We start from the raw sequence: 23,159 nt of genomic DNA on the forward strand, positions 1-23,159 counted from the left end.
CCTTTTACTTAAAAGTAAAAAGTACTTATAGAAAAACTGAACTGTCAATGTTTCATTTGGGCTTTATTCCGAAACTTTTGGTTTTTAACGTGCATCAGAGGGATGTTGTTGCGAAAATAAATAAAGCAATACAGGTTTATCACATATAGCAAGAAAACGGAAATTTTCTCAATAAAAAGTGAAAGCAAAAAACGAAAAACAAAAATATATCAAACATCGTTTCAATACTACACATAACTTGTATAAAACATGCTTTTGTTATTCACAAACAACAACAAATTTTGTTTATGCAACTACTTCAGCACACTAACGTGGCGAGTCACGTATTAAATTTTTGAGTAGGTTAAATGCCGATAAAATGTTACTTCCACACTTCCCATTTAAAAATGTCATGTTAATTTCGTTGTATCCAATGGGGAAACACACTTCATAAGGCAAAATTTCTTAATCATTTACTAACAGTTAAGTCATTTTACCGGAATAAACTTACAGTGACATCCAAAACTTGTTCAACTAATTGCACGAAGAAAGATTGGAGGCACTTGGAAAAGTGTAGCAAAAGTAAGGCATATCTTGGTCCGAAAATACCATGTAACTTACGGACAGTCCTCACTTACATTATGATTCTATTTGCGAACAGTCGCACAAAGCTCTGAGTGGGAACTCATACCGATAAAGAGGCTGCTGCCTATCGGTATACAGATCCTGATACAGATGTAGTGCGGGTTGCAAAAAAGGATATCAGTAGGGGCACCAGAATCTGTCTGTATAGTGCCGCACACTTCTCAGAAGCACTTGGTAACAAAAATCTAAAAAATCTTTTCTTAATGTTGATTCACCAGGAATCTATTGCCCACAGACATTTGTACACTACAGGCCATCAAAATTACTACACCGCGAAGATGACGTGCTACAGACGCGAAATTTAGCCGACAGGAAGAAGACGTTGTGATATGCAAATGATTAACTTTTCAGAGCATTCACACAAGGTTGGCGCCGCTGGCGACACGTACAACGTGCTGACATAAGGAAAGTTTCCAACCGATTTGTCATACACAAACAGCAGTTGACAGGCGTTGCCTGGTGAAATGTTGTTGCGATGCCTCGTGTAAGGAGGAGAAATGCGTACCATCACGTTTCCGACTTTGATAAAGGTCGGATTGTAGCCTATCGCGATTGCGGTGTAGCACATCGCGACATTGCTGCTCGCGTTGGTCGAGATCCAATGACTGTTAGCAGAATACGGAATCGGTGGGTTCAGGAGGGTAATGCGGAACGCTGTGCTGGATCCGGTCGGCCTCGTATCGCTATTAGTCGAGATGACAGGCATCTTATCCGCATGGCTGTAACGGATCGTGCAGCCACGTCTCGATCCCTGAGTCAACAGATGGAACGTTTACAAGACAACAACCATCTGCGTTTGCAGCAGCATGGACTATCAGCTCGGAGACCATGGCTGCGGTTACCCTTGACGCTGCATCTCAGACAGGAGCGCCTGCGATCGTGTACTCAACGACGAATCTGGGTGCACGAGTGGCAAAACGTCATTTTTTCGGATGAATACAGTTTCTGTTTACAGCATCATGATGGTCACATCCGTGTTTGGCGACATCGCGGTGAACGCACATTGGAAGCGTGTATTCGTTATCGACATACTGGCGTATCACCCGGCGTGATGGTATGGGGTGCCCTTAGTTACACGTCTCAGTCACCTCTTGTTCGCATTGACGGCACTTTGAACAGTGGACGTTACATTTCAGATGTGTTACGACCCGTGGCTCTACCCTTCTTTCGATCCCTGCGAAATCCTACATTTCAGCAGGATAATGCACGACCGCATGTTGCAGGTCCTGTACGGGCCTTTCTGGATACAGAAAATGTTCGACTGCTGCCCTGGCCAGCACATTCTCCAGATCTCTCACCATTTGAAAACGTCTGGTCAACGGTGGCCGAACAACTGGCTCGTCACAATACGCCAGCCACTACTCTTGATGAACTGTGGTATCGTGTTGAAGCTGCATGGGCAGCTGTACCTGTACACGCCATCGAAGCTCTGTTTGACTCAATACTCAGGCGTATCAAGGCCGTTATTATGGCCAGAAGTGGTTGTTCTTGGTACTGATTTCTCAGGATCTATGCACCCAAACTTCGTGAAAATGTAATCACATGTCAGTTCTAGTATAATACATTTGTCCAATGAATACCCGTTTATCATCTGCATTTCTTCTTGGTGTAGCAATTTAATTAGCGAGTGGTGTATATTCTCCTTTACTATTTGCAACAGTGTGTCAACGTTGGGGTAACATTTAGATTCTGTGACAGTAGAAATCACCCGGTTTTGAGGCGAAGAATTCATCGAGCCACGTTCGGAGCGCATTTTCGTCCGGAAAGGAAGTTCCTTGAAGGTTGTTCGACAGAGCGCGGAAAAGGTGAAAATCTGACTGAGCAAGATTCATGCGAATAAGATGTATGCGGAATGGCTTTCCAACCCAACTCCTGTCTGCAGAATGCGGGCGGACATGCGTGCATAACCGATGGAACATTACGCCGTAATTCGGATTAACGTGGGCAATGCAATTTCGTATATATCCGCCAACACCACGCAAGCGACTTTCAAGTAAAATGTCCACCCTGTGCGGGAATATGCATAATGGACGTAAGAGTACGGGTTGTAGGCATATGGTTGACGCATATTGAAGCTCTGGTATGGCCGTGAAGCGTGTTTGGTTAGCCAAATGGCAGGACAATCGCTAGCGATAAGCGGGATATCCGGGTTCGAGTCCCGGTGCAGCACACATTTTCATCGTCGTCATTCCTTTGCACAGCTGATAGTTGGCCATATTCGCAACTGCGAATGTATTTGTTGTATGTGAAGAGTAGAAGCACCCAAAATATATGAAATCATGATAGTACACCAACAGCGACAAGAAGAAACGATGAAAATAGATTAACCTTTTATGTTGGTTGCAGCGGGAGCTTTGAAGATTATTGGGTTCAATGTGGAAAGTGTCAGCTGTGGTGGCACGAAGCCTGTTCTCATTATGCAGGCTCAGGACCTTACACATTTAATCATTTATAAAGGCTAAATATTGCACAGTGTTAATGCCCACCCTGGGCACCCTTACACAAACAAGGTGACTAATACCCACAAATGTAAACTTTTAAGAAATTATTAAAACACGTAATTTTAATTAGAGTTAAGTTTTCATAAACTCGACACTATTAAATCAAGTACACGTTAACCGGTATTTCATTTGTTTTAGAATAAAGTTGGTTTTTTCGCAGCAAAGAAATGTGTTAAGTGCGGCTTCTTACCTGAGTTGTCCCCGCTTATATCATCATTGGCGTACTGGTACAAGTCCCAATTGTACGCTACTACTGCTATCTGCAAAATGCTCCCAATCTGCAATACAAAAAATAATGCATTTGCACTCAGCTGGTTCCATGTTACACCTCCTTTAGTGTAAAGAGATATGTTATTCAAAAATATGCACGATAATGTTGTGATTCTTGTTTTCCTAGCATAACGAGTATTCCCTGAGGTTTCAGACTAGCAGACGAATGACGAAGACATCTTGCCACGATTATTACTCAGCGATCTTCAGATGAGGCCAAGGGGCTTGTCGTAATGGTAACACTGGTTCCGGTCAGATCACCAAAGTTAAGCGCTGTCGGGCTTGGCTAGCACTTGGATGGGTGACCGTCCAGGTCTGCCAAGCAAGCAGGTTGCAACCATTGAGAAGCCAGTTGAGGAGCTACTTGATTGAGAAGTAGCGACTACGGCCACGAAAGCTGATAACGAGCGGGAGAGCGGTGTGCTGACCGCATGACCCTCCAATCCGCTTCCAGTGACGCCTATTGGCTGAGAATGGCACGGCCGGCCGCGGTGGCCGTGCGGTTCTAGGCGCTTCAGTCCGGAACCGCGAGACTGCTACGGTCGCAGGTTCGAATCCTGCCTCGGGCATGGATGTGTGTGATGTCCCTAGGTTAGTTAGGTTTAAGTAGCTCTAAGTTCTAGGGGACTGATGACCTCAGATGTTAAGTCCAATAGTGCTCAGACTCATTTGAACCATTTTTTGAGGATGGCGCGGTGGTCGGTCGGTACCTTTGGGCCTTCCGCTGCTTAGTTTAGAGCTAGATTGTAGATGAGTCTTACACTTGACCTTGCTGGAGCAAGTCGTTGCATTTGTACCAAAAATTTGCGCGGTGGCGAATGTACATAGGTTTTCGTTGCATGAGCCCCATATGCCGAGTTTAATGCACCCCATACACGCTCAATTAGTTTTTCAAACTTTGCTAAGTTTGTCAAATGTCTGACCGTGAACGGCGGTTCAAGTGTTATCAAACACGTTTTTACGAGAAATTTAGACTGACGCCAGATTTGACAAGATAGCGAACGTTTCTTGTATTGGTGTTTCACCGCTCATGTTTAGCGAAAAAAAAGTTTTACTACAATTTCTCTCTCTATACCGTGAGTTTTCACACTACGGACACTGTGATGTAGGGCAAAAACAAAGTAGTACAGGTGTTGCTTCTTTCTCAGACATATACACTATTGGCCATTAAAATTGCTACACCACGAAGATGACGCGAAATACAACGGATAGGAAGAAGATGCTGTGATATGCAAATGATTAGCTTTTCAGAGCATACACACAAGGTTGGCAACGGTGGCGACACCTACAACGTTCTGACATGAGGAAAGTTTCCAACCGATTCCTCATACATAAACAGCAGTTGACCAGCGTTGCCTGGTGAAATGTTGTTGTGATGCCTCGTGTAAGGAGGAGAATTGCGTACCATCACGTTTCCGACTTTGATAAAGGTCGGATTGTAGCCTATCGATACTGCGGTTCATCGTATCGCGACATTGCTGCTCGCGTTGGAAGAGATCCAATGACTGTTAGCAGAATATGGAATCAGTGAGTTCAGGAGGGTAATACGGAACGCTGTGCTGGATCCCAACGGCCTCGTATCACTAGCAGTCGAGATGACAGGAATCTTTTCCGCATGGCTGTAACGGATCGTGCAGCCACGTCTCGATCCCTCAGTCAACAGATGGGGACGTGTGCAAGACAACAACCATCTGCACGAACACTTAGATGACGTTTGCAGCAGCATGGACTATCAGCTCGGAGACGGTGGCTGCGGTTACCCTTGACGCTGCATCACAGACAGGAGGGCCTGCGATGGTGTACTCAACGACGCACCTGGGTGCAAGAATGGAAAATCGTCATATTTTCGGACGAATCCAGGTTCTGTTTACAGCATCATGATAGTCGCACCCATGTCTGGCAACATCGCGGTGAACGCACATTGGAAGCGTGTATTCGTCATCGCCATACTGGCGTATCACCCGGCGTGATGGTATGGGGTGCCATTGGTTACACGTCTCGGTCACCTCTTGTTCGCATTGACGGCACTTTGAACAGTGGACGTTACATTTCAGATGCGTTAAGACCCGTGGCGCAACCTCTCTCTCAATCCCTGTGAAACCCTACATTTCAGCAGGATAATGCACGACCGCATGTTGCAGGTCCTGTACGGGCCTTTCTCGATACAGAAAATGTTCGACTGCTGCCCTGGCCAGCACATTCTCCAGATCTCTCACCAATTGAAAACGTCAGGTCAACGGTGGCCGAGCAACTGGCTCGTCACAATATGCCAGTCACTACTCTTGATGAACTGTGGTATCGTGTTGAAGCTGCATGGGCAGCTGTACCTGTACACGCCATCCAAGTTCTGTTAGACTCAATGCCCAGGCGTATCAAGGCCGTTATTATGGCTAGAGGTGGTTGTTCTGGGTACTGATTTCTCAGGATCTATGCACCCAAATTGCGTGAAAATGTAATCTCATGTCAGTTCTAGTATAATATATTTGTTCAATGAATAGCCGTTTATCATCTGCATTTCTTCTTGGTGTAGCATTTTTAATGTCCAGTAGTGTATTATGCAGGAAGAGGTTAAGAACGAAATCAATATTCCACACACAACAACAACAAGCGTGCATGCCAAAAAAAAGAAAAAAAAAGTAATTGAAGCTCTTCGGTTCTTTAATGGGTGATGTACAGTATATGTTCCCTCAGAGTCGTATTTTAATGGACTGTCATTAGAGGAGCAATTACAAGAGAATAAATTTTTGCACGCTTGTGTCTTCGTTCGAACAAACTCATTCGGAGAAAGTTGATGTAATTATCGGGATCTGGTTATAATATGTCCTTCAGCAGACATTCATTGATATATTTGTCTCTGTCTCATTCATTCCCTGAACCAGCGTCTTGTTTCCTCTTTCTTCTTTACACATAGTGCTAAACTCAGTACTAGAAACGCTTTGTCTGCATTGGTAGTCGTGTTCCCACTAGTGCACTAGTGTCAAAATACTTCACGACATGAACTGCGTCTGTTTCAAAAGTAACATAAAATTGACAAACTTTGCTGGTACGTGCGCGGGAATGTTTGACAAACACGTGGGTAGAAAACTGGTTTGATCGTGTAAGGGCTGCTTGACGCACTCTGCGAATATTGGTTCATCGCCAGACGCACGCGCAGTGGTGTTACTGCATGCGTTTCTTCTGTTGTACTGCAGGCCAAGAGGAGTTATAATTCAGCAGTCAAGATAGTAAAATTGTGTCTGGACGTGTCATTAGGCGTAGTGGAGGAGAGCAGGAGTCTACAGAATGCCATGTCTGTGTGGCCAAGTCTGCATTGGTCAGATCACGTGCATAGCTGCATAGAACATGATTGCACATTCTCCTTTTGCAGCATAGTAAGTCAGCCATCGCCAAACACTGTATTTACGGAGGGCATTCCATGGATTATTCCGCCACGAAACACTTGGCCACCTTCTGGGATTCAATTATTAACAAATCTGTGGAAATACATTTCGCAGAAGGTCTTATTAAACGCGATGGTGGCTTTCAACTTGAGAAAGCTTAGGACGAGAAACACAAAATTTTACGCCTTACGACACATACAGTGACATGTAATTTTATTAATTTGACAACTAAATTCTAACCGCCAGACATGCAACATGACAGAAGGTATGCATGCTTTCCACACGCCCGCGCGACCGCTACGGTCGCAGGTTCGAATCCTGCTTCGGGCATGGATGTGTGTGATGTCTTTAGGTTAGTTAGGTTTAAGTAGTTCTAAGTTCTAGGGGACTGATGACCTCAGTAGTTAAGTCCCATAGTGCTCAGAGCCATTTGAACCATTTTTTTCCACACGCCTGCAGATGGAGCAATATTCGGAGAGCACATTAAAGTAAACATAGGGCGATCATTTAGCGAAACCCTCTGCACGAAGGCCAACGGTATAAATACAGCAACTTGCACCAGCAGCCTCACGGGTAAAACATTCCTTAAAAAAACTTAATGGTTGTCATTCAAAATATCTTGGCAAGATGTCGTCGTCATCTGGTTGAAAAGGTGAATTGTCGTTGAACACGATCTTCTTATTTAGTATCTTCAGTGTTTTATAGGTCACATGCAGAAAAAGTGGGGTCTTTTCCGAAAGTATAAATGGACATGCACTCACTTCGCGGATACAGCACTTTGCCTGTAGGAATGTGTCGCAAAACACTGGCCAATAATTTGGTTCCCAGTCTTCTTGGACTATTAGACAAACTGTATTACTCAGCAACTAGAGGAAACTGTAGCAGGTAGTTCTTCATATAGTTTACAAGGCCAGTTTAAAAAAAGCGACACAAGTCACCAAGCTGGGATAGGTACAAGAGACGCCACAACGGTAAGATTTCTATACAGTACTTTGCACAATTAGTAGCGGCTGCTTGGAGGATCAAGCTGAGATGGGTGCCCAAGTGCAAGATTCAAATGGTTCAAATGGCTCTGAGCACTATGGGACTTAACTTCTGATGTCATCAGTCCCCTAGAACTTAGAACTACTTAAACCTAACTAACCTAAGGACATCACACACATCCATGTCCGAGGCAGGATTCGAACCTGTGACCGTAGCGGTCGCGCGGTTCCAGACTGAAGCGCCGAGAACCGCACAGCCATTAACGGCCGCCCAAGTGCAAGACTCGGGAGGGTTGCCCAGAAAGTAATGCTCTGCATTTTTTTCTGAAACAATTGTTTATTGATCATAATGAGTATTACACACACGAAAGAATGGTGTTTTATCTGCACACCCTGTTTTTCGACGTAATCTCCATCCCGTTCTGTGGCCTTCCTCCAGTGCGAAACAAGGGCGTGTATTCCCTGTTGGTATCAATCCCTGTCCTGGTGGCAGAGCCACTGCTTCACTGATTCAATCACCTCCTCATCGTCTTCAAAATGTCTTCCACTAATGGCATGCCTTAATGGACCAAACAAGTGGAAGTCCGAGGGTGCTAGGTCAGGTGTGACAGCCGTGGATGGTCTCCCCGACCGCTGCAAATCGTGCAGCTCCACTGAACCGCCTTTTGATGACCTCACCCTCCGTGCCCAGCTACTAAATGTACTTCTGTCGACAGCAGACGCTCCATAGACTTTGCACAAGCGTATGTGAATATTTCCGAAGTTTCTTTCTGTGCAGTGAGAAATTCAATGAGGGCACGTTGTTTGTAACGTGCATCACCTACAGACGCTGTCTGTCGGAAGTGACGGAAACTTGGCGCACTCACTCAGAAGACTTCCAACAATACATACGTAACGTTTCGCATTCGTAGCATTGTTTTCGGCTGCGAAAAAAAATGCGGTGCATTACTTTCTGGGCAACCGTCGTATATACACTGTGTATCACAATTAGCGGCTAAAAGTGACAAGGGTGAAAGTTCTATGAGGCAAGAGGGGGGGGGGGGGGGGTTTGGCGGAAGATGATAATTCAGTTGAGTGGAAAAATGTTCTCCAGTTGGACCTGATAGTTTCCCAACAATAAGCAACATCAGTCCAAACTAGAAATACTCTCAGACTGGTCTCAGAAGAGCTGAATTGCAAGGTTCCCATCTCAGTAATGTTGGAGCAGTACAAGAACCGAGCTCGAGATGCTTAAGATGCCATCCACTGTGCTGTGGAATGTATTAATGGACGGAGATAAAAATTAATCCGTAACCTAGTAACTGAAACTCATATGCAGTCCACTATTTGCAGATTGGCAGCTTTTTATGATGTTGACTATAATGACGCAGCCTACAGATTTAAAATGGTTAACTGAACACGGCGACCTCAAAATCAAATGCGGAATGTAACCGACATGTCCAGAAATAATAACCGTAACACGACATCCAGCCTGTTGAGGCTTCATACGTAAACTATCGACTGATGGGGCTATTGGCAGCTACTACAGATCTGAAGATGATCATCACAGACCGAAACGGGAATCAATTGATGCACAATGGGCTTAAAGAGAATTAAGATCAACATTCTCGAGATCACTGTTTCCCATTACTGCAACGATGTCGTAATTCGTATTTCTGGTCCACAGCTCGTGGTTTAGTGGCTAGCATTGTTGCCACTTGATCACGGGGTCCCGGGTTCGGTTCCCGGCCGGGTCGGGGATTTTCTCCCCTGGGGACTAGGTGTTTGTGTTGTCCTCATCATTCCATCATCATTTGTGAATTTGGCGAGACTGGACTGTGTACAGATTAGGAATTTGCACAGGCGTTGATAATCGCGCAGTTGAGCACCTCACAAACTAGATATTGTCATCATCGTATTTATATGGTGTAGCTGATCGCATAAAATTTGTAACTGTGATTAGTTATACGAGAGGGTACTTACAGCAGGTGCGGCGAGACAAATTACCTGATACTTACAGCGGTTTTGGCACAGGTATGTTGAGCGAGTTCCCTAACTCTGTTTAGTTTATTTTTCTATGACAATGTCTAAGTGTTGCCGCTGTTGTCGGCAACTAATACAGTACCGGCGGTAGCCTTCTGCAGCTTGTACTTGACAACTGGCAACAATGCTTCCAGTTATCAGGAATACCGGTGGGCTCAAAAAGCGTTTACCCCTACTCCAAACATACCACGAAAGGTTAAACAGCACTTGCGTCATAAAATGGAAGACTTTGACATCCTTCAAGTGTGCACTTCTTGTACAATTGTAAGCTTTTAGTATCGAACAGACTTGGAACAGTTACAAATGTGCAAGGGCAACAAATACCAATCCTGCAGTTAGGGGGCGACATGGCCTTTCTGCCTAGAAGTGAGGACTTAGGACACCATATTCAGCACTTAATATAGCTTACGAGTAAACAAAGCAAAGAATAATTTGATCAGGAGAAGTAGAACTGTGACGTTCTTAACACCATATCGGGGGTGACAAACTGGTAGAAATGAGACGCTTCCCTCATCAGGAATGGAAGATTAAATACAGTGGTCGAAACAAGGAAGACATCTGTTTGAAACTGAGAAATTAGAAATTAGATTCCATCTGGAATGCAGCATCATGCAGATGTTAAGTTTGGACCCTTACAAATCCGAAAAAGAAAATGATGATGAAGTAGTGCGGTTGTTTATCTAATAATTATACAAACGTAACCTTTGACTATGAAAACGGCAAATAACTTACAGGAACGGTTATTACAGCACGGAATGCAATATAACGTCAAGTTTTATTCCCGTGTAACACTCTTAGTTCCTGACATTCTCGCTAGGTGGCATGCATTAATGAGGGCGACAGTCATCATCGAGTCGTATAACGGTGAAGTGTTATCTATCGTTTCATGAATCCAAATCTGCTGCTACAATTCACAGACAGTTCCAGACCAAATATCACAAGATATCACTTCAAAGACAAAGTGGCGCGATCTTCTCACCGAAACTGTCTGTGTATCACATAGCGTCCGGGTAGGCCAGGAGTCTGTTATGCAGCAACTGAATAAGATCGGCGGTCTTACATCCGTAGTCCAGGTGAATCAGCGAGACCTGTCACCTTAGAACTGAATATGCCTGGGGTTGCCGTGTGGAAGGTATTACGGAAACGCCTGTCATTCAAACCTTGCAAATTGGAACTGTCGCAAGCTTTAAGACAAAGTTACTAGGAAATACGAGCTGTGTTTAGTGTAGAAAGGTTTCACAGAATGCAGACTGAAGATGATTTTCTTGAATGGCGAAGCCACCTTCCCTACTTCCGGCAAGGTGAATCAGCATAATGTTCGGATCTGGGGTGACCAGAAACAACGTCACGTAATCGAACATGTACGGAACTCGCATAAGGTGAATATTTTTTGCGCTGTAAGCTCTATCAAGATTTAAGGTTTTGTTGAGGCAACTGTAACCGGACATGCTTGAACCTTATCTAATGCTTCAATTACAACAGGGTATGGGCACAGAATTTATTTTTCAGCAAGATGGCGCGCCGTCACATTATCATAGTGAAGTCGTCGCTTATGTCCGTAGGAATGTGCCGACTTGGACTGGACGTCGTGCAACAGTTTCTTGGCCACCACGATCTCCTGATGTAACCTCAATGGACTCCTGTGTATGGGTTTACATTAAAGGCAGTGTTTGTTGCTCCGCTTCTAGAAAACGTCGACGAGTTGCGACAACGGATAACACGAGCAGCTGCCGCCATACATCAAGACTTATTTCATAGGATTTGGCAGGAAATACACTCCTGGAAATGGAAAAAAGAACACATTGACACCGGTGTGTCAGACCCACCATACTTGCTCCGGACACTGCGAGAGGGCTGTACCAGCAATGATCACACGCACGGCACAGCGGACACACCAGGAACCGCGGTGTTGGCCGTCGAATGGCGCTAGCTGCGCAGCATTTGTGCACCGCCGCCGTCAGTGTCAGCCTGTTTGCCGTGGCATACGGAGCTCCATCGCAGTCTTTAACACTGGTAGCATGCCGCGACAGCGTGGACGTGAACCGTATGTGCAGTTGACGGACTTTGAGCGAGGGCGTATAGTGGGCATGCGGGAGGCCGGGTGGACGTACCGCCGAATTGCTCAACACGTGGGGCGTGAGGTCTCCACAGTACATCGATGTTGTCGCCAGTGGACGCTGTTGCTCCTGGGGTATCGGCGAGGACCATTCGCAACCGTCTCCATGAAGCTGGGCTACGGTCCCGCACACCGTTAGGCCGTCTTCCGCTCACGCCCCAACATCGTGCAGCCCGCCTCCAGTGGTGTCGCGACAGGCGTGAATGGAGGGACGAATGGAGACGTGTCGTCTTCAGCGATGAGAGTCGCTTCTGCCTTGGTGCCAGTGATGTTCGTATGCGTGTTTGGCGCCGTGCAGGTGAGCGCCACAATCAGGACTGCATACGACCGAGGCACACAGGGCCAACACCCGGCATCATGGTGTGGGGAGCGATCTCCTACACTGGCCGTACACCACTGGTGATCGTCGAGGGGACACTGAATAGTGCACGGTACATCCAAACCGTCATCGAACCCATCGTTCTACCATTCCTAGACCGGCAAGGGAACTTGCTGTTCCAACAGGACAATGCACGTCCGCATGTATCCCGTGCCACCCAACGTGCTCTAGAAGGTGTAAGTCAACTACCCTGGCCAGCAAGATCTCCGGATCTGTCCCCCATTGAGCATGTTTGGGACTGGATGAAGCGTCGTCTCGCGCGGTCTGCACGTCCAGCACGAACGCTGGTCCAACTGAGGCGCCAGGTGGAAATGGCATGGCAAGCCGTTCCACAGGACTACATCCAGCATCTCTACGATCGTCTCCATGGGAGAATAGCAGCCTGCATTGCTGCGAAAGGTGGATATACACTGTACTAGTGCCGGCATTGTGCATGCTCTGTTGCCTGTGTCTATGTGCCTGTGGTTCTGTCAGTGTGATCATGTGATGTATCTGACCCCAGGAATGTGTCAATAAAGTTTCCCCTTCCTGGGACAATGAATTCACGGTGTTCTTATTTCAATTTCCAGGTGTGTAGATTAACAATGGGAGGTTTGTCGTGTTGCAGAAGGTAATCACATTGAAGATTAGCGAACAAAGTCTGAAGATATATTGCATTCAGTGCTGTATCTAAAATTTCTGTAAGTTATTTAACTTTTTCACAATTAAAGGTTACTTTCGTGTATCTAAAAATTAAGTGAGCAGATAAAGTTCAAAATTAACTAGTGTATATTAATAAAAAAGTTAGGGAAAGAAGTCTGGGGAAGGAATTGATTAGAAGGGACAGATTAGTGAGACATATGCTATGGCATCCAAGGCATCTTGGGCTGCAAGGAGCAATAGAGGGAAAAAATATTGGTGTACGAGGACTGGAATAAGCCAAAAAAGGTTATAGAGAATGCAGGGTGTAGTAACCACGTACAGATGAAGAGGATAGCACAAGACAGGAAGGGATGGAAGGGCATTAACCCGGTGGAGAGGCTGATGGCTTGAGAAAACAGAAAACAAGAGTATCAAGTGAAATTGGAAGAAATCACAAGTGAAGTACAGCACACAGGTGAAGCTGTCAATCCAGATAGTAACATACCGTTTTTTTTTTCTTGTGTACTCACCACATTCAAGACGCCAATGATGATGGTGCCTGTCCCAAGGGACCATGCAGAGCAACAGTGGGTGGCAACATCCATCTCTGTGCCACTGGTTTCCTGATTGGAAAGTTGCCCTGTAACAAATGGATGAGACATTTCACACAGAAACTGGAAGCACAATCAGAAATTAATGGCCAAACTGTAGTGAGCGGTTATACTGCATATGCTCCGTACCTCCTGCTGGTTTGCTGAGCATGTAACTTGTTTAATTTCATCGAGGCTTGTTTAATTTCATTGAGGCTTGTTTGATTTCATCGAGGCTTGTTTGATTTCATCGAGGCTTGTTTGATTTCATCGAGGCTTGTTTGATTTCATCGAGGCTTGTTTGATTTCATCGAGGCTTGTTTGATTTCATCGAGGCTTGTTTACTTTCATCGAGGCTTGTCATCGAGGCTTGTTTACTTTCATTGAGGATTAAGCTATTATAGATACTTGATTGCTTTTATCGGTACTTGATTGCTTTTATCGGTACCTGATTGCTTTTATCGGTACGTGATTGCTTTCGTCAGTGCTTGATTGCTTTCGTTGGTACTTGATTGCTTTCGTCGATGCTTGACTGCTTTCGTCGATGCTTGACTGCTTTCGTCGATGCTTGACTGCTTTCGTCGATGCTTGACTGCTTTCGTCGATGCTTGACTGCTTTCGTCGATGCTTGACTGCTTTCGTCGATACTTGACTGCTTCCGTCGATGCTTGACTGCTTCCGTCGATGCTTGACTGCTTCCGTCGATGCTTGACTGCTTTCGTCGATGCTTGACTGCTTTTCTCTGGATAAGACGTCTGTCGTCTGTTAACGTAAGTACTCTGCCTCCCCTGTATAGGACAACAATACTATGGAAAAATGATCTGCAATTCCCTCTGGTGAATATAACTTCTGCACAAAAAAGGAATGCAGTACTGAGCTACAAAACTATTTTTTTTAATATACCTTTTTTTAGGAATAGGCATATTGTCACATGGAAGCATGCAATCTGATAAGTGTTCATATAACAATACACTGAGGTGACAAAAGTTATGTGATAGCGATATACACAGACACAGATGGCGGTACTATCGCATACACAAGGTACAAAAAGGCAGTGCATTGGCGGAACTAAGGTGATTCATTTGAAAATGTTTCCCATGCGATTATGGTCGCATGACGAGAATTAACAGCGGATTTTTAGCTAGACACATTGTTTCGAAAACCGTTAGGGAATTCAATATTCTGAGATTCATAGTGTCAAGAGTTTGCTGAGAACACAGATTTTGGGCATTACTTCTCACCATAGATAATGCAGTGGCCTACGGCCTTCAGTTAACAACCGAGAGCAGCGGAGTTTGTGTGGTTGTCAGTGCCAATAGACAAGCAACACTTCATGAAAAAAAATGTAAATGATCGTGTGGCATTGTTGGCCTGGAGGCCTCATGCGGGGGAGTTCGGCCGCCATATTGCAAGTCCCTTTTAGGTGACGCCACATCAGGGACTTGCGAGTTAATGGCGATGAAAATGATGATGGACACACAACACCCAGTCCCCTGCCGGGAATCGAACCCGGGCCCCCTGCGTGGTAGGCGGTAACGCTACCGCTACGATATGGAGGCGCACTGCGTGAAATAACCACAGAAATCAATGTAGGACGTACGACGATCGTATCCGTTTGGACAGTGCGGCGAAATTTAGCGTTAATGGGCTGCGGTAGCAGACAATTAACAGCACGGCATCGCCTGCAGCACCTCCTATGTCTAATGACTACTGAGGGCGCTAATGTGGAATACCTAACAGTAGGTGGCAGCACAATGCTCGTGATATGAAAATCGTATGTTTTTGGGGGTGTCCAGACACTTTTGATCACTTAATATATGTATATATGTACGTACGTACGTACGTACGTACGTACGTACGTACGTACGTACGTACGTACGTACTCTCATGCTCATAAATTAAGGATAATGCTGATACATGGTGAAACAGCGCTCTGGTGGGCGTTTGCGGGCTTAAAGCACCTTGGGGTATGACCATGCGGTGCATTTGACCTGCGGTCGTCTCACGGTGACGCTGGCAACAGTCCGCATACGCAGGGGTGTGTTGGTGCATGTCAGATTACGATGTGGGGAGTAAGTTTGCGGACGTTTTCAGACGTGCTAATGGTGACTGTGTGTAGAAAATGGCTCAAAGAACACATATTGATGACGTTATGAGTGGTAGAACATTAGGGAGACTGGATGCTGGTCAAACGTGTCCAGGGGCTACAGTACGGGACGTCCACAGTGTACAACACCACAAGGAGACCAATATCTCACCATCAGTGCCTGCAGACGGCCTTGTTTGGGACCTTACCACAGCCTCTGGAACAGTTGTCACCAGACACACAGTCTAGAGACGACTGAACAGACATGGTGTATTCGCCCAGAGTCCTGCAAGGTGCATTCCCGGGACGTCATTTTGCACCAGTATGTCCGCCGTTTCAGGGGTGCAGTGGAGGAGTACCTTGAAACAGAAGATGTCAGGCGAATGGAGTGGCCTGCCTGTTCTCCAGATCTAAACCCCATCGAGCACGTCTGGGATGGTCTGGGCCGACGTATTGCTGCACATTTTCACACCCCTGGGACACTTCAGGAGCTCCGACAGGCACTGGTGCAAGAAAGGGAGGCTGTACCCCAGCAGCTGCTCGACCATCTGATCCACAATATGCCAACCCGTTGTGCGGCCTATGTGCATGGTGATCATATCCAATATTGATGTTGGGGTACATGCACAGGAAACAGTGGCGTTTTGTAGCACACGTGTTTCGGGACGGTTTTCTCAGCTTATCACCCATACCATGGACTTACAGATCTGTGTCACGTGTGTTCTCTATGTGCCTATGCTATTAGCACCAGTTTTGTGTAGTGCCACGTTGTGTGTCACCACATTCTGCAGTTATCCTTAATTTATGAGCATGAGTGTACGTATTTATTAAACTGGGGAAATATAAACAAGGGAGAGGCCTCGTCCTGCCGTAGTCCTCAGTGGTTCACAACTCCACAACAGTCCACCCACCCCACTGCCGTTCCACACCGAACTCTGGGTTGTTGTGTGGTTCAGCGCCCCCCCCCCCCCATTGGAACCACCCCCTCCCCCCCTCTGGGAACGTCTCATACCAGACGAGTGTAACCCCAAAGGTTTGCGTGGTAGAATAATTATGATGATGACGTAGGGGGGAAACGGTGTTTGTCCAGAGCAATCGCCGACACAGTGTAACTGAGGCGGAATATGGGGAACCAGCGAGCATTCGCCGAGGTAGATCGAAAACTGTCTTAAAAACCATCCACAGGCTGGCCGGGATGCCGCACCGCGACACAAATCCGCCGGGAGGATTCGTGCCGCCGGCCGGAGTGGCCGAGCGGTTCTAAGCGCTACAGTTTGGAACCGCGCGACCACTACGGTCGCGGGTTCGAATCCTGCCTCGGGCATGGGTGTGTGCGATGTCCTTAGGTTAGTTAGGTTTATGTAGTTCTAAGTTCTAGGGGACTGATGACCACAGCAGTTAAGTACCATAGTGCTCAGAGCCATTTGAACCATTTGGATTCGTGCCGGGGACCGGCTCGTCTTCCCGCTCGGGAAGCAGTGCGTCAGTCTGCGCGGCTAGCCGGGCGGGCCCGCTAACCTAACACCATATCCTCCGCACTTCACTTTTGGCACTACACATGGTGGTCGGTAACGTTCCCCAGGCATTCACCGAACTGAAACGCTTCCATCAGACTGTCATAGGGTGTAGGATGGTGCATCACTCCACATCACTTGTTTGTAGTCGTACACTGTCCACTGGCCTCTCTCTTCTTATCACTTCAAGCTTCACTTATCAACCGTCACAGAAAATGGGTGACTTACTGGGATCTGCTTGACCATTGCACACCGTTATTTTTAACTCCTTATGCACAGTCATTGGACTAGGTTTACTGTGGGTAACGCTTTGAAGATGTTGAGTGACTCCTTACGCTGATGCCGTGCGTGTTTTAAGGGGGTGGGACGTCAAACGGTCCGACTTGCAGCAGGAGAGGCATCACAGGACATTTTAATTTCTAGTGTCTATACTTTTACAAATAAATTCATAAAACTTTGTCAGCATCACCGGGAAGGATTCAGGATTCACACTCATTGCAGTGGAAGTTCGAAAACATAACGAAGTAATTTTTTTACATGTGAAATTTCATCATTTTTTTCACTTACTAAAGGCAGCATTTGTTGCTATAGGTACACTTTTCTTCATAAGTAAGAGATATTCTTCGATGAATTTTGCACAGCATACAAACCATACTTAAAGGTGTAAGAAACTCTAGAATTTCCCAAATCTATTAAAAACTGTGGTAAAAATTAAGATAATTAACTATAAAATATGTGTTTTTTCTAAACATGAAGTTCATTCGTTTTTCATAAATTAAATAAATTCTAGAGTTTCATACACCTGTCAGTATGGTATGTATGCTGCGCAAAATTCATTGAAGAATCTCTCTAACTTATGAAGAAAAGCGTACCTATAGCAATAAATGCAGCCATTAGTAAGTGAAAAAATGATGAAATTTCACACGTAAAAAAATTTATTTTGTTATGTTTTCGAACTTCCACTGCAATGAGTGTGAATCCTGAATCCTTCCTGGTGATGCTGGCAAAGTTTTATGAATTTATTTGTAAAATTATAGACACTGGGAATTAAAATGTCCTCTGATGCCTCTCCTGCTCCAAGTCGGCGCGTTTGGCGTCCTACCCCCCTTAACAACTACCTTCCGTAATGCTTGACGGTTCTTATTCATTAGCACACGAGGTCTGCTTGGTTTTGGTTTAACCGTGGTTGTTATTTCACATTTTCGCTTCACAGTACTGTTGACAACAGTCGATTTGTGCAGCTTTAGAAGGGTTGACATGTCTCTTATGAATCTGTTCCTTAGGTAACAGCGAATGACTAGTCTACGAAGACACTCAGTTCTCCCGGACTACTTTTTATTAGAAAATGTACTGTCACACAGTAACGAAACTGAAGGTAAAAACTTCTGTCTTCTCATGATACATGCAATGCCCCGTGTTCAGGCAGTGCTCTTGTACTGCTGATTTGCCAGTGTGGCTGAGGCGTGTAGTCGATGATGTTCAACACAATGTCCTATTACGGTTCAGTATGTCTGACCAGTCCAAAATTTCCTACATTATACTGGGATTTTAAATACACCGTGTTTATTAAGGCCAGGGTCCCAAGATCATCTTTGATAGACCCCAACAAATTCCTCAATTTTGATGGTTTCTTCAGGATTCTTTCTATATTGAAGGTGTGCGTGCAAAATACGGCAACAAGACCATTCCCGTAACTGCCTCCACATCTTCATTTGCTTGCCACACTGAAATCGATTTCATCAGAATGCAAATTGTACTTGTTTACCAAAATAACCTTTCTGTAGTAACATCCTACTACGGTCTTCCAGCGGAACTGGCATGCTGTTGATATCGAAGACCGCATATGTTCTTTATAAACCAGGGAGAATAAGACACAACCACATTATGCATGGTGAAAACACGTTTTTGAATGAAAACGTAATTCTCTGTGGGCCCCTTTGCAGTAGAGACTGCATCCCAGAATTCTATCTGTTTTTTTTTTTCCAAACATGAGATATAGAAATTGTAAGTTGCCATCATTTTTCACTTGCAAGATGAACTGAATATTCGAGTGGACCGAGTTCAAATACGGGTGAAACAGAGGTTGCCTTTTTATTACATAGGGGCCACAGTTCAATATGTCCTCAACAAACCGCCAGAAGCAGGTAGGTTAGAAAGTTGATGACCACAGTGCTTTCTCCACAATGTTTTTCGGATTTTCACACTGTTGCCCAGCACCAAACCCAGGAAGTAAACGTGTCAACTATAGTGGTTCTTTGACATGAGATTTTTTCTCAAATTGCAGGTTCAGTGGTCATTCTTATAAAATGCAGTTAATCTAGAAAAAATTAAATTACAACTCGTTTTCATCACTATGGTGTCAAGGAGCTCATCCATTTTATCTTTGGACTGCACAGCAGGTGCAGCAGTGGAAAATCTGTCAGTGGATGAACCCCAGTCAGCTATGGTGCTTGCTCGCTTAGAGAGACAGACAGAGAGAGACAAACAGTATGTATGTATGTATGTCCAGGATGTCCTCCCAAGCCCCTGGATCAATATTAACCAACTTTACCACACAGACAGAAAACCTTACAAGTATGAGCACTGTGGGGTTTATAATCTCTACACTCCAATAGAAGCGGACATACAGGCAACAATGTGTTTCTTTCAGCCCCTGCTGTGTAGGCTGCCCTGCACAACAGCTGTGTTGACTTGTAGTAGTATTGGCCTGCGTTATCGATGAGTTTTGCAGAGGTTAGAAGTGTGGCTGGGCGTGGCTGGGGCGAATGTTGAGATGGATAGAGGAAGGAATGACACAGATAGGGAGACACGAGGGGGTGGCTAGGGAGAGAGGGAGCAGGAGAGAGCAGAAATTGAGACAGAGAGGAGATGTACACAGAGATGGGGAGAAAGAGAGGATATGCGAGAGGGGGGAGGGGGAGGATGAGATGGATATAAAGAGGGGTGAAGAAGGAGAGATGCAGGAGCAGGTAGAAGGTGTAGAGGAGTAGTGGACAGATAAAAAGTAACAGGGTGGAGGGGAGAGGGAGGGGAGGATGGGTACAGAGACTGGAAGGAGAGTATAGACAGAGGGTGAGGGTAGAAAGATACGGTCTCTGAAGAGGAACGGAGGAGATGGATAGGTAGATGTGGGAGGGGGGGGGGGGGGGGGAAGAGGTGGACAGAGATGAAGAGGAAGAGGAGTTGTGTGCAGTCTCGAATGTGTACTCGAGCAAAACCACACGGAAAGGCTAGTTAATAAATAAAATAAGAAACATTACGTGTGACTGCACCTGAGGAGGAGTATGAACGCTAGAGCCAACAGTTTCGTGATATTACAAAAGCCTAAAAATTCATAGCTAGTTCACATGCCTTGGTTAGTGCAGAGGACGAAACGCACGTGTTACAGGTGAGGTGCGGATAAATCTTTTGCTGTCACTATAGGTATTGACGGATTCTCTGCTACCGAAGGGTGGATCCCTAAGTCAATTGTTTTTAAGAATATTTATGGCGAAAATGAGAGCGCAGATAACGGTATGCGCAGCATGGAAAAATGAATGAAAATAAAGTTTTCTATGTTTCCTTAAAAATTTGTACATGTCTTACGCTTGAAATTTTAAAATAAATAAAAATGCATTAAGTTAAAAAATCAACTTTCTTGTACTTTGAGTCATAGTTATGTCTTTGTAAATAAAAAATGCGCTATTGAACTACACTTAAATTTTTAATCTCAGACTCTTTATTTCGACTGTTTCCTGATTGTCTCATGATCTGCCAGACAACTGTACTCCCGATCGAACTTCTTGAACGGTTCCTTTGACTTGGTTCTTTCGTGAGTCAACCGTATTTTGTTATTATTGTAACACGATCGATACACTGACGAATCCTTCTAATCACTGTGCATGTCCTGTAATTAATATCGCTTTTTTATACTTGTTGATAGTAGGTTGTTTGACAAAAACTGGTAGCATTAATGAAGCTATTGTAAGAAATCACTATTTAAAAAAAATTAATTTCGGCTCAGAAAATGTTGCGGAAGTTCGAAATGCTGCGACATGAATGTATGGTTACATCTCGTTTTCGGTTCCGTATGGACAGCCACACATAGGTAATTTTTGGTCTGGTACCCAAATACGAGACGAATTCGTAAACATGTCTCTGACACGAGAATCACATTTTAACACATCTGCGCATATGTCGTAGCCGTAACCATGGAAACATCCCTGCGTATCCTGACAACGTTTCATGCGTCAAACAAAGCTTCAAAATAGTGAAAGTCGAGCATGTCACAGAAGGCTCTTTACTGAATCAGTGACAGTCACATCACAAACAATGGTCTGCGAAGAAGACTGCAACAGTACAGGGAACTCACCTTGAGAGCACAGACTCCTTCTGCATCCCAGCTTCGCCTCACGGGGTTTCTCTCCTGTCACACGGTGCTCTGCTTGCGCGTAGCCAGCGTATGAAAACGGCTTGGCTGAAGGAAGAGAAAGGAAACTGTGGCTTCCTCAGAGCGTTATCAGCTGGGTAAACGATATGATACGAAAGCGGCACTCGTGCGCGAGACGACCCGAGACGAAATACTGAAGACAGCGAAATGAACAAGGCCTAGCGGAAATACCCAGATAACACAGGAAATGGTGTATGTAAATGACGAAAGTAGAGAATAGAAAAACTTAGTAAATGAAGCAGGTGAGAAGGAGCACAGTCATCTAAAAAACGAGATTGCCAGAAACTGCAAAATGGCTAAGCTGGAATGGCACGAGGAAAAATGCAAGGCTGTTACAAGGACAAGCAGAAGACTACTAATCACATACAACAATCAGTATCTAAATCGAGTGGGTTTAATCGTAGGAGCCGGACTTTGTGTCCGAGCGGTTCTAGGCGCTTAAGTCTGGAACCGCGCGACCGCTACGGTCGCAGGTTCCAATCCTGCCTCACGTCATGGATGTGTGTGTTGTCCTTAGGTTAGTTAGGTTTAAGTAGTTCTAAGTTCTAGGGGACTGATGACCTCAAAAGTTAAGTCCCATAGTGCTCAGAGCCATTTGAACCATTTTAATCGTAGGAAGAAATTAGCGAGGCAATCAGAATAGAAATTTGTCGTTCAAGCAACATCTTGAGTCAGTAACTTCAAATAGTCAAGACAACTTGCATTTAGCCCACAAACTAATTGTAACGCAAGATGAAGACGTTAATCATTGGCTTACAAAACTGCAAAAGCTGTTGCACAGATGCCCACAATGAATGTTAAAGGGTAAATGAAATTTTTTACTGGCTAGAGAACGTAGAGGCATATATCACTAGGGGTAAAATAGATGCCGCCTACAGGAAAAATCAGAGAGACCTTTGGAGAGAACAGAACCACCTGTATGAATATCAAGAGCTCAGATGGAAAACAAGTTCTAAACAAAGAAGGGAAAGTAGAAAGGTGGAAGGAGTACATAGAGGGTCTATACAAGGGCAATGTACATGAAGGCAACATTATGGAAATGGAAGACGACGTAGATGAACATGAAATGGGAAATATGATACTGCGTGAAGAGTTTGACATAGCATCGAAAGACCTAAGTCCAAACGAGGCCCCGAGAGTAGACAAAATTTCATTACAGCTACTGATAGCCTTGGGAGAGCCAGCTATGACAAAACTCTTCCATCTGGTGAGCAAGATGTATGAGACAGGCGAAATACCCTCAAACTTCGAGAAGAATATAATAATTCCAATGACAAAGAAAGCATGTGTTGACAGGTGTGAACATGACCGAACTATCATTTTAGTAACTCAGGCCTAGAATACCAACAGGAACTCTTCACAGACGAAGGGAAAAACTGGTGGAAGCAGACCTCTGGGAAGATCAGTCTGGATTTCGTAGAAATGTTGGAACACGTGAGGCTATACTGACCCTACGACTTACCTTACAAGATAGATCAAGGAAAGGCAAGCATACGATTCTAGCATTTGTAGACTTACAGAAAGCTTTTCACAATGTTGACTGGAAGACTCTCTTTCAAATTCTGAAGGTGGCACGGATAAAATACAGGGAGTGAAAGACTATTTACAATTTGTACAGAAACCAGATGGCAGATATATGAGTCG

General features: G+C 45.0%; 1 protein-coding gene across 1 annotated transcript in view; it reads right to left on the reverse strand.

Moving 5' to 3' along the window:
- The window catches only part of LOC124550685, a 45,758-nt gene extending 24,228 nt beyond the window's left edge, over positions 1 to 21,530 (reverse strand). Inside the window, exons 1-3 of the mRNA XM_047125410.1 lie at positions 21,438 to 21,530; positions 13,427 to 13,536; positions 3,316 to 3,403 (exon numbers count right to left, since the gene is read on the reverse strand). Coding sequence (XP_046981366.1) covers positions 3,316 to 3,403; positions 13,427 to 13,501 — 163 coding nt within the window. The 5' untranslated portion in view covers positions 13,502 to 13,536; positions 21,438 to 21,530. The remainder of the gene's footprint in view (positions 1 to 3,315; positions 3,404 to 13,426; positions 13,537 to 21,437) is intronic.
- Positions 21,531 to 23,159: the final 1,629 nt, after the last annotated feature.

This window comes from Schistocerca americana, chromosome 9, assembly GCF_021461395.2.
Source record: "Schistocerca americana isolate TAMUIC-IGC-003095 chromosome 9, iqSchAmer2.1, whole genome shotgun sequence".
NCBI lineage: Eukaryota > Metazoa > Arthropoda > Insecta > Orthoptera > Acrididae > Schistocerca > Schistocerca americana.